The sequence below is a fragment of the Danio rerio genome, chromosome 18 (assembly GCF_052040795.2).
Source record: "Danio rerio strain M-AB ecotype USA chromosome 18, GRCz13ab, whole genome shotgun sequence".
In the NCBI taxonomy this organism is placed as follows: Eukaryota; Metazoa; Chordata; class Actinopteri; order Cypriniformes; family Danionidae; genus Danio; species Danio rerio.
This window is the reverse complement of record NC_141038.1, coordinates 20,286,686-20,305,124: the sequence shown is the minus strand read 5'-3', so window position 1 is coordinate 20,305,124 and position 18,439 is coordinate 20,286,686. Positions and strand designations below refer to the sequence as shown.

The following is an 18,439-nucleotide window of genomic DNA, read 5'->3' as shown; positions in this document are numbered from 1 at the left end:
ATGGTTATGGTCTGTTTATTCAAGCACATGCTGAATTTAAGGACAATAACACACCAAAAACAACTAAAATTTTTAATTTAGTATCGGCAACAATGCACAATAGCATTCATTTTTTAATTACAGGCAAGGTATGTTGTCTGTTGCTTTAAATGCTCAAGCTCTGTGAATTCTAATTGGCTGTCAGTGTTTTATCGTTCACCATTCAGAAAAAAGTCATTCTGATGATTACATTTGTTTCCTGCAGATGACTGTGTGTACCTTCCAAGCGAGGAGATGCTGCAGGAGTACATTTTAAATGAAAACGGTATCTTGTACCAGGGCGCATGGGACGATATAACCACTGTGCCGTGGAACTTTGGACAGGTAACACACAAAAGCATTCACAACTGCTTATGAAAAATATAAAATCCAAATTTATACAGCCCCCATCTGTGCAGACATTCATGTGGTCAGTGGTCTCTCTGAGAAAGTGCCATGGACTGAGATGACTGACACACAGGCAGGAATTATGGGTGATGTTGCATGGTGGTGGAATTCAGATGAGGCAGTGTGTGAATTGTGACAGATCTGTGACAGGTCAACCGCAGAGGGCTTGTCTGCTCCGTAATCACTCTCTGTGGATGTCAGACATTTCGGGCAATAATGTCTGTCTCACAAACAAGGGACTGTCTGCTTTCATTTAAATATAAATTTGAGGACTGGGAAACTAAAACTAAAGTTTTCTCTTTATTAAAATAAACCCTACTCAGGCAAATTTTGGCATTTATTATCAATTTCAACAATAGTTTTATCGTATGTGCCATTATACACAGGCAGTTTAAGATGGTTTAAGCATATATAAGGGAACCTATTATGCAAAAATCACTTTCATAAAGATTTTAAACACAGTTGTGTGGCAGCAGTGTGTGAATATAAGCTACTTATTGGTAAAAAATGAATTAATTTAATTTTTTATTATCACACTTCAAAAAACGTCTGCAGAAAGTCTTTTATTGATATTCTCCCAGTGTACATGTCATCAAATGGGTAATACCCTGCCCACTAGTGATGTTTTCTGTCATTAGCATAGGACGTCAGTCTTGCTTTTGAATCTGCCACTGTGTTGACATGGAATTTGCAGCTCTGCCCTCTTTTAAAAAGAGCACAAACCCCTTTTTAATTTAAAGTGAAAGTCACAAAAATGGCACAATTTGTATCAAAGCTTAAAATGGGGCATTTCAAAGATTATTTGTCAGTATTTTGAGTAAAAATTTCACATACACACTCTAGGGACATCAGAGACTTGTTTTACATCTTGTAAACAGGGGCATAATAGGTCCCCTTTAACGTTCATTAAATTCATACACAACTTCTATTTAGCTATATTTTATTTAAACCTGTGCATCCCCATGTACTAATGCAGGCCAGTGTCGCCAAATGACATCATTATTAAGTACCTAAAACCAGACTAAAAAGATGGTAAATGTAACTAGATGATGTCAAGTGCTAATTAGCATATTTATTATTTCATTACATTATATTAGCAAAGTATTACATACAATTATTTATTTTCCTGTTTTAATGCAGCCAAATTCTCCATATTTATATTTACTATGGGGTATATATGTACACAGACTTTTAATTTCAGTCAGCCAACCTTAGGGCTTCCGGTCAGTTGTCATCCCATACAAAATCGCTGCGTTTAAAATAATATTTCTTAAAAAAAAAAAACAGCAATCTTCACTGCCTGGCTGAGATACAATATAAAGTGGGCATCAGACCAAACATGTAGCACTGCATTAAATTATATTTTTCCATGCCATGTCTTTAAAATATGGAAATTAATTTTACCAAAGAATTTTCAATGGAGCATGCTGCTAATGACAACGTCTTTCGTCTTTTTTTCTCACTTAAACAACTAAAGAAATGCTTAAGTCTATTTAACTGAATGTATTTTAGTTTCGATGCTGTAAAAGAAACCTTATAAAACTGAAAATAGTCACATTACCCTTTCACTGGAAGTTCATCATTGACTAAAACACTACTTGTGCATAGAGCCCATTCACATTTACATTTTTTTTCTTCATTTGTCAGACATGTTTAGCCTATTATATGTAGTCATATATGCAGTCTTCTGCTCTGAAAAAAAAGGTTTTCCGACAAATTGACCACACATAAGTTAAAGACAATGTTTGTGCTGTGACTCATTCATGTTTACTTATGAAAGGATAATGTGACAACAATTAAATTAAATTAAATTAAATTAAATTAAATTAAATTAAATTAAATTAAATTAAATTAAATTAAATTAAATTTTATTTTATTTATTTATGCTATTTATAGCACTTCAAAACAACACAGTTAACCAAAATGCTGATAATAGAGAGTAAAACAAAGTGTAGCAAATACTTAAAAAAATAAAATAAGAATAAAAAATAAAATAAATATATAAACAAAATGTCTCAATCTCACGCTGTGCTAAAAGCCATTTTGAACAAGTGGGTTTTAGGAAGAGATTTAAAAACAGTAATGGAAGAGGCTTGTCTAATATACAATGACAACTCATTCCACAATTTTGGTGCAGACACAGCAAAATCCCAATGAACTTTTGACTTGTCCTGGGCACACCCAGGAGGAGCTGGTCGGCTGACCTGACAACATAGAAAATAAATGTTTTATTTGTCTGTTAATCACAAAAATGTCACCAATATGGGTTTAATTACAAACAGTCAAAACAACAGTCTCTAAATTTGTGACAAAATGCCCAAAATGGCAAAACAGATGCAGGCAAACTAAGCTATTCATATGCTTTTCATTCTCTGTTTTAAACAGTTTGAAAAAGATGTTGTGGATATTTGCTTCGATGTGCTGGACAATTCACCTGCAGCCCTGAAAAACTCAGAGATGGACATCTTCAACAGAGCAAGCCCTGTTTATGTCAGCAGGACTATTACTGCCATGGTAAGGCATCTGCTAGCATGGCCATTTATTGCCTCCACCCCTGTTATAATGATATTTGCTGAAGCATAAATGATTTTCCACAGCAATAAAGGAATAGGTCACCCAAAAATCATTTACTCATCCTTCACAAACCTTAATGAGTTTCTTTCTTCTGTTCAACACAAAAGAAGATATTTTGAAGAAAGCTGGAAACCATTGACTTTTATAGTATTTGTTTTTCCCACAATGGAAGTCAATGGTTACAGGTTTGTAGCCCACTTCAAAATATCTTCTTTTGTGTTCAACAGAGTAAAGAAACACATAATGGTTTGGAATCACTTGAGGGCAAGTAAATAGTGAGTAAACCTTAATTTTTTGAGTGAACTATGACTTTAAACCACAGCGTGACGTGGTAAATATACAGAATGCATTGCATTAACAGGTGAATGCCAATGATGACCGCGGGGTGGTATCTGGACGGTGGGATGGAGAGTACAGTGATGGAGTGGCCCCCACAAGGTGGACTGGCAGTGTGCCCATCCTGAGGCGCTGGAGTGAAGATGGAGGACAGAAAGTGCGCTATGGCCAGTGCTGGGTGTTCACAGGAGTGGCCTGCACAGGTGGGAATGCCACATAAGCCTGAGTTAAATGAAAACTACACTTTGTTTGGATGTAGGCTGATTTTACACTCCCTTAAAGTTAAACAGTTGAGTTTCATCATTTTTAAATCCATTCAGCTGATCCCTGGGTCTGGCAGGGGCACTTTTAGCTTAGCTTAGCATAAACCATTGAATTGTATTAGACCATTAGCATCTCACAAAAATAGCTTTTATTATGATATGACGCAGCAAGGCGCAGTGAGTAGCACGATCGCCGCACAGCAAGATTCTCCCTAGTTCGAGCCTCAGCTGGGTCAGATGGCCTTTTTCTGTGTGGAGTTTGCATGTTCTTCCCATGTGGGTTTCCTCCGGATGTTCCAGTTTTCCCCACAAGTCCAAAGACATGCGCTATAAGTGAATGGGTAGGCTAAATTGTCCTTAGTGTATGCGTGTGAATGAGTGTGTATGGATGTTTCCCAGTGATGGGTTGCAGCTGGAAGGGCATCCGCTGCATAAAACATATGCTGGATAAGTTGGCAGTTCATTCCGCTGTGGCGACCCCAGATTAATAAAGGGACTAAGCTGAAATTGAATGAATGAATGAATAATGCAGCACCTGAAAATAGTCCTCAGCTACGTAAAACTACACTGTTATATCATTGTGCCTGATACAGCCATGAAACTGCAGCAAGTTCCTTGATTATTATGCCAGAATGAGAGTATAGATCCTTGCCACATCAGCCTAGAAAACAGCAACTTTTAATTTTATTAGCACATGATGTAACTGCAAAAGCTTGAAATCAAGCTTTAAATAAGAAAATGATCAAAAATCTTTATTTGACATTTTTGATTGAAATGCTAATGGTCTAAACCGATTCAAGGATTTATGCTAATCTAAGATAAAATTGCTCCCACCAGACCCAGAGATTGCCTAAATGGTTTCTCAATTTTAAAACTCAATTATTTGCCTCTAGAGTTGTATATTACCTGAATTTGCACTCTTTATCAAAAGTGATGCTATGACATGACTGCATACTGAAATGGTGAAAATAAATGGTTTTCAATTACACTGAACATGATCAAATGACCTGCTGTGTTCATATTCTTGATTCTTTGACAGTTAAGCTAAATCATTGGTGTACTCCCCAAATCCAATAATGGTTGTAACCAACAAAGTTAAAAAACAACAACTTTTAAACACAATTGAATAACAATGCTTTTGAGAAAAGCAGTCCAGGGCAGTTACTGTATCAACATCTGACTCACTGACTAAATACAGAATAGCATACTACTGTTATTATTTCTGTCTCTGCCTCTCATGTGATCTGTAATGTGCCCTTTCGACAGTACTCCGATGTCTTGGCATCCCAACCAGATGTATCACCAATTACTCATCTGCTCACGACACTGATGCAAACATTGCTGTGGATTACCTTGTCAATGATCAGCTTGAAAGTGTGTCTGAAGGCAGGAAGGACACCATTTGGTGAGTTACTATATGCCACATGCTCAACTACACACTTAGATATTAATTTAACGGTGTTTATGTTTCCATGAGGAACCTTTTTAACATCTGTGGAATGTTTCTATTGCACAAAAGGTTCTTCAGATTCTTAAATGTTCTTTACACTAAAAGCAGTCCTTTAAAAATAATTTTGAATGGTTCTTTGAGGATGTTTCTTCTACTTCGCCATCACTTAAAAAAACACCATTTTTAAACCTTCAGTCATTCATTCTCCTTCGGCTTAGTGTCCACACCAATGCATGGTTATGATGTGTTTCACTGTTAGACATTTCAAAGGGTTTTTACAGTAACTTACTGGCAACACTGTTGCCAGTAAGTTACTGTATTTTAGATTTACAGTATACAACTGTAAATCCGTTTACAGCATGTTACTGTAGTGTCTGAAAATGGTTAACTACTGTAAAAACCTAAGTTAACAGTTAGCTACTGTAAACCTTTTAATTTTGTCCTAAATATTTTATAATATAATTTTATTAATATTATTTTAATACTATAGACCTAAAAAAGACACAATTACAAAATATTAACAAAATAAACACTCTTTATTTAAAACATTGGAGATGCTTAAAACAAGCTTAAAAAATGTGTAAAAACATTACATTTCAATCATTCAAAATATTTTATTTTAAGAAAAAAAACATTGAAAATGACAAAGCACATTAACATACATGTACAAAACTAATTTAAGTGTCTGACCTGCATATTGTTGAGAAAAAATAACCCAATTGTACTAAGTACTACTGACATTAAACCAGACACAATTACAAAATATTCCATTCTTTAAAACATTAATAATGCAATTAAAGGAAAATGTGTGCAAATTACATTAAGCAATAAAATCAACACATTAAAAATAAATAAATCACACAAAGCACTAGAACATACATGTACAATAAAAATTTTAACTTCTGAATTGCATATTGTTGGAAAAATAAATATTTGTAACTATTAGCCGACTCAGAAACAACACAACTTTAAAATATTACTAATTCTGGTGTCAAATGCTCAACAAGGTCTGAATTCACATGTTCAAATGCAATTCATCTTTATTTCTATTGCACTTTTACAATGTAGATCAATGATGTCAAAGCAGCTTAACATAGAAGTTCTTGTAAATTGAAGCTGCTTCAGTCCAGTTTTCAGAATTGAAGCAGTAAATGTCACTGCTGAAAGTCCAAACACTGAAGAGCAAATCCACCGATCCACCAATCGTAGCCAAGCGATCCAGTGGCGACAGTGGCATGGAACAAACTTCACCAACTGACGAAAGTGTAGAATAAAAGCCCTTGAGTGAAACCAGGCTCAGTTGGGCATGACCAGTTCTCCTCTAGCCAAACTTGTGCAAGGCCGCAGTCTAGGCACCGGAGGCTTGAAAGTTCACCAGCGGGTGGTCAGGCTGGCCCATTGGATCAATGCGGAAACTCATTGATCACGTGTCTTTTAGGATTCACTCCTCCATGACCACCACAGCATCTGGTCAGGATTTGGCCCAGTCCAGGATTATGAAGAACTCTGGATAAGGACAAACAGACTAACATAAGCATAGAAGAAGCTTGTTTAAAAAAAATAAATCATATACCGGTTAATTATTTTGAAGCATGGCAGCTAGGTTGGGCTAGTTTTCAGCTGGTACTGAGCAACTGGCTCCTGCTCATAACCTGCTCACTACCATGTTTAAAAGATCACTAACCAGAATGTCCTGTTTATTTTTTTCCCTAACAAGGTTTTACAAAAACATTGAAGCATTTGTGATGGGTTGATTCACAGCAGGACAGATTAGACTATTTGTTTTATGTATTCCTAATAAACTAAAACAGACTGAATACTGATACAATTATTGAGAGTGTCTCACCTAATCCAAGTTCTCAGTTAGCTGGTGAAAGAAGGATAACACACTGTTGTTCATGGTTGTCATTCTCTTCACTACTTCTCCTGCCTTCTTCTGGCTCACTCTGGTTGTTGCTGTGCATTTTGTTTCATCCTCTGGAATTATTTATACAAAAATTTTTATTATTTTATTTAATATAATAATATTTATTATTTAATATTACAAAATATGGGGAAAAAGACATTTAATACATAGACAAATGCATGTATCCCAATACTAATTATTGTATTTTGAAATGTCTGACCCATGACAGACCTCAATCTGCTCAAAAATATTATAAACAAAGATGAAAAAAACCTACTAAATGGTTTAATAAAAAAGGGAAAAAGATTTTTTATTTAGCTAGCAACTAAACATGTGACACATTTTGTATTAAAAGTAACGTTACTATATTGAGAAACAAATAGATGTACAGTACTTACTGTTGTATGAGGTCCAGTTTGCACAGGCAGGCTCCCAGTATTCTATATTGAGACCATAAAAAAGCCAAAAATACAGATAAGAATACCATGCTACAATCCACAACCTCCACACAACTTTTTTTTTTATTTGTTTACCTTGGTTGCTTACTGGTCTTGCTTATTTTTTAAGCATAAGGCTGTGCTGATCAAGATGTTCCTCTGAAATGCTGTTTGTTTCTTCAGACAAAACCTGGTGCTGTGCTCGTGCCATATCTAAACAGAAAAAAATATAATGGTAACAATTATGTTAAACCAAATGTCAAGAGTTGTGATAAAAAAATAATTAGCAAACAATAAATAGCAAAAAGGTGGTTATTAGCAGACTTCCCCCTTAATAATTTAATTTCATAAAAGTATTATTTGCAAACTCTAAATAGTGAAATCATTTTAGCAGCTAATGACTATCAAAGTACAACATGCTCACGGTCAAATAAACAGTGTTAATGTTGATTTCAAGTCATACTGGCATGCTAATTCTGATCGAATATTCAAAGTAACATGGTAAACAGAATAACGTTAGAGTCTTCTAAATGAACGAATGTGCGAATATAAAACCAACTTTACCTCTAAGCATATTGTAGATTTACGTTAACGTTCTTATAGGTTACGTCGCGATGTTATTTTCTCAAGCTAACGATATAAGTTACTCTAAACCAGAGAAAAATAAGTTCACAACATCTAATATATATATAGTATAAATCAATATAAGTTAAACGTTGCACGTTAAAATGAGTTTGAGTCCAATTCAGTATAAACTTAGCTCAGTTTAGCTAACGTTAACAGTTAACATTACCATTTTAAGATCGCTTCAGCTAATGTTGCCGAGCAAACAAATGCTAATAGAGGTGCTCAAATTAATGTCGAGTGTTGTCAGCACAGACAGACGCGTTTTTACCTGGATTATTTGATGGTCTTTCATTCATATTCTTCTGGGGGAAAACACTCTCTGCCGGACCGTTGTCTCGTGCTAAGTGTCCTCCAAAACTGTCTGCATACCTCTGGTTCCCTCCTAAACCAAAACCCGCTGCAACACCGGTTCCTATGTAAATAAATAAAAAGATATGACGAGAACAATGGCTAATAATCATAAACAGTCTTATTTAAAGTAATAGTAGTGTTAATGTAATAAATTAAATAAAGGTAACATCTTAATAGATGATATATTTCTCAAATGGGCGAAATAACGCCAAGCCAGAGAAAATAATAATAGCCAACTTTATACTTTACTTTGTTCTATTCTCGTCCACAAAACATTCTGTAAAATGAAACACTGCCTCAGCTTACCAGAGTAAATTTTGTTAAATCCAGTATGTTCTTCAGGCACACTAATAAATTTTCCACCAGAATTGCTCCAGGGTCCTCAGGCAAAATGTGGTGCAGAGTAGTCGAATCGCCGCAAGGTGGCGTTGAAGCAGTTGTGGAAAATACAGTATAATACACGAATTTTTACAAATACAGTACATCGCTGTATATGTAGTTCGACGTCACACTAAATTCCCATAATGCAACGGTAAATACAGTTATTTACCGTAAAAGGAATTTGCAGCATTACACTGGGTGAAATACAGTAAATAACTGTGTAATTTACAGAAATGTCTAACAGTGTTATTACAAGCACATGTTGCAGTCATACTAATTAGTATTGCTATTAGTGTTCACAACAACACACAACTGACATTGTTTAAGCTAAGCATATGATGTACTTAAAGCCAATCCACACTAAAAAAGAAATAGAATCTTTAATTTAGTGTCTGCATGTCATGTTTACCAGTGAACAAACCACCAGATGTCGCTGGTAAACACTCACTCATGAAACTACAAATCTGCCAGTAAATGGATTTCAACTTCATACATGCTCTTCACCCACACACCTGCTTTCTCATCTAGCTTGATTACATTTGCACACCTGAGGACTTTCAGAGACTGATTAACACACACTATTTAAGCCACACATTCACCCCTTCAGTTTGCCGAGTCTTGTTTATCTGTAAGGTGACATTACAACGCGTTTTCCCTGTCTTGTTTTCCTGTGTTTTGATCTTAGCTTTGTTTTTCCAGTTCTCCTGTTTAGCCGCCTGCCTTCTGACCCCTCGGCTGTGTTTGATTACGATTCTGGATTGTCTACATATATCTGTTTGCACCTGAACTGACCATCGCTTGCCTGACTTTGAATAAACCTGCATTTGGATCCTACCATCTGTTGTTGGTGTCACTCCCCGGCGTTACACTGCACCAATGCACAATATCATTCAGCCATTTATTTTCCTTTGCTTAGTCTCTTCATTGATCAGGGATCGCCACAACAGAATGAACCACCAATGTATCCAGTGCATGTTTTGCACAGTGAATGCCCTTCCAGCTGCAACTCAGAACTGGGAAACACCCACACACTCTCCTCCCACACTCCTCACACATACACTATGGCCAATTTAGTTTATTCAATCCACCTATACCACATGTCTTTGGACTGTGGAAACTGGAGCAAACTGGAGCAAACCCAACCAAGCACGGGGAGAACATGCACACTCCACACAGAAATGCCAACTGACCAAGCTGGGACTCAAACCAGCGACCTTCTAGCTGTGAGGTGACAGTGCTAACCACTGAGTCATGGAAGAGTAATGCTAAGCAACAATATTTCTTCACCCTTCTTTTTTTACAGGAATTACCACTGTTGGGTTGAATCCTGGATGAAACGTGAAGACCTTCCAGAAGGTTATGATGGATGGCAAGTGCTCGATCCAACTCCTCAAGAAAGGAGTGATGGTAATCTTTCTTCTTGCCTTCCTTGTGCATAAATAAACATCCATAACCATTTTCCACATCTTCTTTTACTGGAAATTTAGCTGGATTATCTACATACTTTTGTTTCATAATTTTACAGGAATCTTCTGCTGTGGGCCTTGTCCTGTCCGTGCGGTAAAGGAGGGAGAGGTGGGGTTGAAGTATGACACCCCATTTGTGTTTTCTGAGGTGAACGCTGATCTAATTGTCTGGATTGTTCATCCAGATGGGGATCGATCAGAAGTGTCACAAAACAGTAAAATTATAGGCCGGAAGATTAGCACTAAGAGTGTCTATGGAGACTTCAGAGAGGACATTACTGCCAACTACAAATATCCTGAAGGTAACGTTAAACAGGCAACTCATTTCAAGTCGGGGTGAAATCAAAATGCACAATATTTAAATAGCTATTTTTTAGGTGAACAATTAATCTGAACAAGTTAATCCACTGAAAAAAAAGTTTGTTTTGGTCATCTTCAATTAAACACTAACCATTTGCTTCTGAATTTGGAGTGGCACTTCTTCTTTGTTGACGTCATTTTGATGGCTTCAGGCACAATATTCTGGTAACACTTTACAATAAGGTTCATAAATTAATGCATTTACTAACATGAACTAATCATGAAAAACACATGTCCAGCATTTATTAATCATAACTGAACATTTACTAATGTATTATTAACATTCAAGTCCATCCTTGTTAACATTAGTTAATGCACCATGAGTTAACATAAACTAACAATAAACAACTGTATTTTCATTAACTAATGTTTACAAACATGAATAAATACTGTAGTAAATGTATTGTTCATTGTTTGTTCATGTTAGTAAATGCATTACTTAGCATTAGCTAATGAACCTTATCGTGAAGTGTGACCAATATTCTTAAGTACGCCCCACTTACGATTAGTTGCTAAGAGGAAATGATGCTCAAGAAGAAAGCCCCGTCCCCGCATTTTTAAATATTATTGTAAAATATTCAATTTTGGATGGAAATACATCAACATACTGAAATCAAAGTCTCAGCAACTTCTAGTGTTCTGTCAATTTTTCCTACCCTGTCAGATTTTTCTACCTCTCATTCAGAAGGTAGGCAGCACATTTTAATGGCGATCAGATTGTGCTACAGTATAAATTTTAATATGGAATGGTGTGATATTAGGCCGTGATATCAACCTAACTTACCCCTATCCCCTATCCATAACCCCAACCTCAAAACCATTCAAATGTTGTAGTATAAACCGAGGGTTAGAATAACATGTCAGGACACAGGTTTCAGTAGACTTAAACTGCTAAGTTATACTGAAAATTGAAGTTTTTAACTAGTTTAAGCGCATATATTTCCTTCATTTTTATTCGGCTTAGTCTCTGGTTTATCAGGAGTCGCCACAGAGGAATGAACCACCAACTATTCCAGCATATGTTTTACACAGTGGATGCCCTTCCAGCCACAACCCAGTATTGAGAAACACAGATACAGTCTTGCATTTACACACACTCATACACTATGGCCATTTTAGCTTATTTAATTCACCTACAGCGCATGTCTATGGATTGTGGGGGAAACCAGAGCACCCGGAGGAAACCCATGTGAACACAGGGAGAGCATGCAAACTCCACACTAAAATGCCAACTGACCTAGCCAGGACTCAAACCAGTGACCTTCTTGCTGTGAGGCGACAGTGCTTACCACTGCACCCCCGTGCTGCCCTATTTTTTATTTATAATATAAAAATTAATATAAGAAGGCTGTGTGATGCAAATTGAATGGCAAATATTTCACAGTTACACATGTAATATTGTAATTATTCAGTTAAAAATAATAATAAAATAGTTTCAAAATAATTTACTCAAGTATAATAATAGTCTATCAAAAACACTCAAAAGTTCAAAATGTTCATGACTACTTCAAATCAATAAAAGTTTGTCCTGATTAATGTTTTCATTTACATTAGTCCTTACTACCTCATTGTGGCTTTAATCCCACTGAAATGTTTTGTCCCACCAGGCTCAATGAAGGAGCGAGAGGTTTACAAAAAGGCAGGACGGCAAGTGGGCCAAAAGAAAGATGGCCCAGGCCAGCTCGAGCTTTTCATCAAGCATGCCCCCGCTATCCACGGGACAGACTTTGATGTGATCATAGAGGTGTATAACGCTGGCAGAGAGGACACTGATGCACAACTCACAGTCACATCGAACGCAATAACCTACAACAGTATCCATCGTGGAGAATGCCAGAGAAAGACAACCTCTCTCACAGTGCCAGCTTACAAAGGTGAGAAACCAGAACTAAATTATGCTGCACATAGTGGTGTCTAAAACATGTATAGGGCCGTTTGAATATTTTTTAAAAATGTCACTTTGTTTTAGCTCATAAAGAAGTATTGCGACTTCAGTATGATCATTATGGAGCATGTGTTTCCGAACACCACATGATAAGAGTTACAGCCCTCCTCCAACCCAATGACCAAGACAACCTGATCCTGCAAGAAACCAACATCCCCTTGAAAATGCCAGCGCTTCATGTCAAGGTAATGAGTTGTTCTGAAAATACTTTTTATTATGATTTTTCATCAGGTTTGTACCCTTAAATAAATGTTATTTCATTGATGAAAAATCCATCACGATTGATGTAAAATGATTTTAAAGTCCACATGAACGGGAAGCCTTGATCTTTTTTTCATATTGTGATGAAGATAAACAAAATGTTTGATGAGAAAACAGTGGGTGTGGCTTGCTTTTTTTTACTGCGAGCTGATTTGATGTGGTAAAGTAGGCATTTCATTCAGAAAGATTAGGAATGTGTTTCACAAGAATTATTACAACCTAACAGACCCCTTCTGCTCACTATTTCTGTTTGTTGTCAAAACTGATAGTTGGAGGGTCACGGTTAAGTATGCTAGCCATGCCCAATGACTAAACCATAAGTAATCTGATAAATTAATTGAAAAAAATAGGAAGTGCATTTTCAGATTTTAATTTTAGATTACAAGGGCAAACATTTTTTTTTCCTAATAACATGCACATATGAATTGTTCACCACAAAACTAGCAATGTGAGCTAATAAAACCATGTGGTTAGTTTTAATTTCAATTGTACATTTATTCATTTTTTTTTTCTTCGAATTGCTCTCTATTTCAGAGATCACCACAGCAGAATAAACCTTTAAATTTATATTAAATCACTTATTTTACATTGACTCAACACTGGAACAATATCAAACTTCTCTCCTTTGATGTTTTTATTAGTGTTTTAGGTGCCATATTGGTGTATTTGGATATTGTCTGCAGTATATGTTTAAGAGGAAATACCACTCTGTGGGTTTTTCACATCGTATATATAAAAAGTAAAATATTCAGCAAAAATTCATTTCATCTTTATTTCTATAGTGCTTTTACAATGTAGATTCAATGTAGAAGCAGCTTAACATAGAAAAAAACATAAATAAAAAGCCATAATATTTCAGATTGTGGAGCATTCCAGCAAATCAGACAGGCAATAAAGTATTGGAAATGTTGATTAAGCGGCTTATTATTTTTAGTTTATTTCTGTCAGGTTTCTGAGTTTTAGAGTTTTAGATGTCAGAGTTTTAGATGTTCAAGTGTTTTACATGTTTACATTTATCTAAAGAAATATAAGGCTTTTACATTTTTGTCAGTGTTGGTATAGATACTTAAAATGAAAGTAACAAAATTTGGTGCTTTTTAATTAATGTAATCCAATATGTTTCTTTTGCTTTTTTATTTTGTTCTCCATCTGAACTTTACTAAAAAAATATTATCTTTGCTAAGATGATAGTAAATAATATTTGACTAGATATTTAAGACACTTCTATACAGCTTAAAGTGAAAATCAAAGGCTTAACTAGGTTAATTTGGTTAACTAGGCAGGTTAGGGTAGGCATTAATTATTGTATGTAGATGTTTGTTCTGTAGACTATCAAAAAATATATATAGTTTAAAGGGGCTAATAACTTTGACCTTAAAATGTTTTTTTAATTCGAGTTGAAACAAAACAAATAATACTTTCTCCAAAAGAAAAAATATTATCAGACATACTGTGAAAATTTCCTTGCTCGGCATTTGGGAAATATTTAAAAAAGAAACAAAAAATTAAGGGGGGGCTATAATTCTGACTTCTAATTCTATTCTAATTCTATTCTAATTCTTACCTTTTGGAAAAGATAAAGTTGTCATTGAAACCCAACATTATACTACTATTATATTCAGTATATACTATAGTTCTATTTTTGGTGTTTTTCTTGTTTAAGAGTGGTAAGAATTGTCTATTTGATTTTTTGTTGACATTGCTATTGGTGTTGATTAATTCCTGTAGAATTCCAGTGGTTCTAATCTAAAATAAGCAAATAGTTCACTCAAATTTAAATTTACTCACTATTTACACACCCTCAAGTAGTTTCGAACCTTTATACGTTTTTTTTACTGTTGAACACAAAAAAATACATTTTCAAGAATGTTAGAAACCTGTAACCATTGACTTTGATTGTAAGAAAAAAAATATCCCTATAATATAAAAGCAGGCCTGTAGCCAAAAGGTGTGCCTTTTTACAGTTATTCTCCTCATTTTCTATTTAAGAAGGTTTAGCACAAAAGATTATCATCATAACCACCCCTTTTGATGTACCAACAACATACAAAAATAAGAATCTGTTAAAGTTTCACATTTATTAGCCAAATTTCCTTAGTTACAATTTGGGATTCTGTAACTTAAAAACGGAAAGTCACGCCATGCTAAATTCGGCATCCCAAATTCAGTCTCAACCGAAAAGCCCCATGCATAACAGCAAATCTCACCCACCCAATGCACAGCTTCTTCAGTCTGCTGCCATCAGGGAGGGGACTGCGGAATCTCCAGGCCATGCAGGACCAACAGACTGAAAGACTGCTTCATCCATAAGGCTCTCAGGAAACTGAACTCTCTCCCAGCTCTGCCACCACTCCCCTCTCCCTCCCCATGCACCTTTGGACTCTGACACATATGAAAACACACACACACACACACATACACACTTACATCTCTGGTCACTTTATGCACCATTGGACTACCTCCCTATATATCATGACGCTGTCACTTTATCATAATTACATTTACAATTACATTTTATGTATGATTGTATTTATTGTAAATTCTTTCTCAAGACTCTACTTTTTGTATTAACATTATATGTTAGGCACCTATAGGGTCTGAGAGTAACGTTATTTCGATTCTTGTGGTTGAATTGACAATAAAGCTGACTGTGACTTTGACACTGTGACCTAATAAGTAATATTTTTTTTCTGATTTTCAGATTATTGGCAATGCAATTGTATCCCGTAAACTGACTGCGCACATCTCCTTCACCAACCCCTTACCTATTAATCTTCAAGGGGGTGTGTTTACTGTGGAGGGAGCAGGACTAACAGAGGCCAGAGAAATAAAAACTCAGTATGTACTGGTATTAGAAACTAACTGTCTTATAAACCCAAGTTATGGTTGTTAATGTATGCATGTTGGTCTTTATAGTGGCAAGATTGAATCTGGGCAGACTGTGACTGTTAAATTCTCCTTCAAACCCACCCGCGCTGGCCTGAGGAAACTGCTCGTGGACTTTGACTCGGACAGACTTAGAGATGTCAAGGGAGAAGCCTCTGTCATTGTTCGGACAAGAATGCGACATGTAAATGCTGTCCCAGAAATTTAGACAAGCATGCACAGTTCAGAGAAGTGCACATCAGAATACTTCACTGTAAATGTAGTTAATGCGATATACCTAATGACAGCTCTTTTGCTTATTACATCATTTGTTGGCTGTTTGTTTATTCTGAGGAGTTCTCTTTAAAATTACTTTATGATGTCACTATGATATTTTACCATGCTTTTTTCATGCAGACCTTGAATATAAGAACCACAAAAGCTATTTTTGTAAAATGCAGAGTTATGTGAATACACGCTTGCTTTTATTATATAAAATGTTAATCTGATTAAGAAATTTGTGAAGTAATTGTTTTTGTACTTTCTGTATAATGTTGTTGTGTTTGATTTGAAAATAAAATACATACTTTTAATTATGAAAGCCATATTTGTTCACCTTGTTGTTTATCACTGTTTATAAAAAACTATTTTAGCATATATCTAGGTTTTAGGTTTGGCTAATTATTACAATGTATGCTTGTCTTACTGCATTACATCATGGTCACAAGCCTCTTTAACCACATTGAAGCCTATTGATTTGATATATTAACAAGCAATTGAAATTATGGACTTTTTTGATCAACCGGTTTTCTCTGTTAAGGCAACCAAATATTGGAATGATTTACCTGTTAGCCTAAAATTAAAAGGTAATCTAAAAGTTTTAAGTATTGTACTTAAAAAGTGGTTAAAAACAAACAGCAGTGTTTGCACAAATAGTCTATTAGATTGTTTAATACTGCCGCCTTTGCTATTGCCTTACAATTTAATGTAAAGAATTATAATGTTGTGTATATTTATCTATTCTATTTTTATTTTATGTCAAGCCTCCTGTGGATAGGTATTGAGAATTTGCAAGTCTACTAAAACAAATAAATGCGTTGCTGTCCAGTTGTGTCAAATGAATAAAAAAAATTTAACCCTTGGGCTGTTGTGGCATTATGCATTACACAAATTTTGATGTCAACAATGATGTCATCACTCACAGAAATTAATTCTTAAAACCAAAAATATATGTAGATTTTTAAGTCAGTAAAAAAAAAAAAAAAAAAACATAATCCTTATTTTATTTCCTTTTCTTGTTCACTCAACTTTCAAAAACATCTTCTGCACTGACCTAAATTATTTGTCAGTATTACAAAAAACTTTTAGTTAGGTTAACAGATGATTATTAGTTTTCTCAAGTGGTGAACTACTCTAACAAAACTTTTTAAGTTTTGCCAACTGAAAGGTTTTCTCTGCAAAACTTGAATGCCTCGGGTTGAGTGAAAAAACAAAACATAATACTTATCCCTTTTGTATTTTTATGTGTACTCAACATTTTTAGCCTATTGGTAAAGTGTGCTGACTTATAACAGTTGCTCGAGTTAGTTCAGTTCCCTGAAGTTCCCTTGCTGATCCTTCCTCTCTCTAAGCTCCCTATTCCTCTTCTATCTCTACTGTCTTACAGAATATAGGTGAAATAAAATATCTGAAATATATTTATTAAAAAACTCGATTGTATGTTTATGATGGTCTAGGATCAGCATTAGTGAATTTACACTGTATTAAAATGATGATGATGCTCCAGGATAAACACTAGTGAGCTCAAACTGCAAAAAAAAAAAAAAAAAATCATTGCCAGCTGCCTAGTGGTAGAGTGCGTTGTCATATAACACTGAGTTGCTTAGAGTGACCCGAGTTTGATTCCCACCTCAAAGTCCCTTGCTGATCCTTCCCCTCTCTCTGCTCCCTGTGTATTCCTGTCCCATCTCTATTGTCCTTATAATACAGGTGAAAAAACCCAAAAGATATTAAAAAAACTGTATTAAAGTGTATGATGATGGTCCAGGATAAACACTAGTGAACTCAAACTGTAATAAAATGTCATTGCCGATAACCATGTGGTAAAGTGTGCTGATTTATAACACTGAGTTGCTCGGGGTGACCCCAGTTTTATCCCACCTCAAGATCCTTGACAATTATTCCTCTTTCTCTGCTCTTCGTATTCCTGTCTAATCTCTTCTGTCCTCCATAATGAAGGTGAAAAAAAACTTATAAAAAAAAACTGTGATGGTCCAGGATTAACAATAGTGAATGTACACTGTATTGAAATGATTATAATGGTCCAGGATCAACATTAGTGAATTTATACTGTATTAAAATGTTTATGATGGTCCAGGATCAACAATAGTAAATTTACACTGTATTAAATTTTTTATGATGCTCCTAAATAAACACTAGGGAACTCAAACTGTAATTAAATATCACTGCATATAGCCTAGTGGTAAAGTACACTGGCCTAACACTGAGTTGATTAAGGTGACCCAAGTTTGAATCCCACCTTCTGGGCCTTGCCGATCCTTTTACTATCACAGCTTCTTAAATGTTCCTGTCTGGTCTCTACTGTCCTATGTAATACAAGTGAGGAAACTCTAAAAATATTTAGAAAAATAAACTGTTTTAATGATTATGATGGTCCAGGATCAACAATATTGAATTTACACTGTATTATCCTGTTAATCGATAAAAAAAATTAACCAATTAATCACACTTTTTGCAATTAATCGCGATTAATCACATTTAAAAGACTGAA

The 18,439-nt window shown here is 35.2% G+C and overlaps 2 protein-coding genes and 1 long non-coding RNA gene across 11 annotated transcripts in view; 2 read left to right on the top strand and 1 right to left on the bottom strand.

The window, feature by feature from the left end:
* Nucleotides 1-18,439, top strand: part of dennd4a (DENN/MADD domain containing 4A) — a 343,904-nt gene that overhangs the window by 233,574 nt on the left and 91,891 nt on the right. The window lies entirely within an intron of this gene.
* tgm2l (transglutaminase 2, like) overlaps nt 1-18,439 on the top strand; it is a 63,885-nt gene that overhangs the window by 13,047 nt on the left and 32,399 nt on the right. For 3 of the 8 annotated variants that reach the window (XM_087293072.1, XM_087293071.1, XM_087293070.1), the window contains 8 exons: nt 245-363; nt 2,812-2,940; nt 3,362-3,539; nt 4,866-5,004; nt 10,055-10,158; nt 10,277-10,519; nt 12,185-12,451; nt 12,547-12,707. In XM_087293072.1, coding sequence (XP_087149198.1) covers nt 245-363; nt 2,812-2,940; nt 3,362-3,539; nt 4,866-5,004; nt 10,055-10,158; nt 10,277-10,519; nt 12,185-12,451; nt 12,547-12,707 — 1,340 coding nt within the window. Of the gene's footprint in view, nt 1-244; nt 364-2,811; nt 2,941-3,361; nt 3,540-4,865; nt 5,005-10,054; nt 10,159-10,276; nt 10,520-12,184; nt 12,452-12,546; nt 12,708-15,484; nt 15,622-15,699; nt 16,256-18,439 lie in introns of those variants that run through there. The other 5 variants (XR_015514846.1, XR_015514844.1, XR_015514845.1 and 2 more) reach the window with 4 other exon arrangements.
* LOC147839709 (uncharacterized) lies at nt 5,562-8,340 on the bottom strand. Of its 2 annotated transcripts, none has more exons than XR_015514886.1 (5): nt 8,288-8,340; nt 7,489-7,605; nt 7,354-7,395; nt 6,896-7,026; nt 5,562-6,555 (listed from the first exon to the last, which is right to left on the bottom strand). It is a non-coding gene; the product is annotated as an uncharacterized LOC147839709 (long non-coding RNA). The 2 variants fall into 2 exon arrangements; XR_015514885.1 differs by having other exon boundaries at nt 6,476-6,555; nt 6,940-7,026.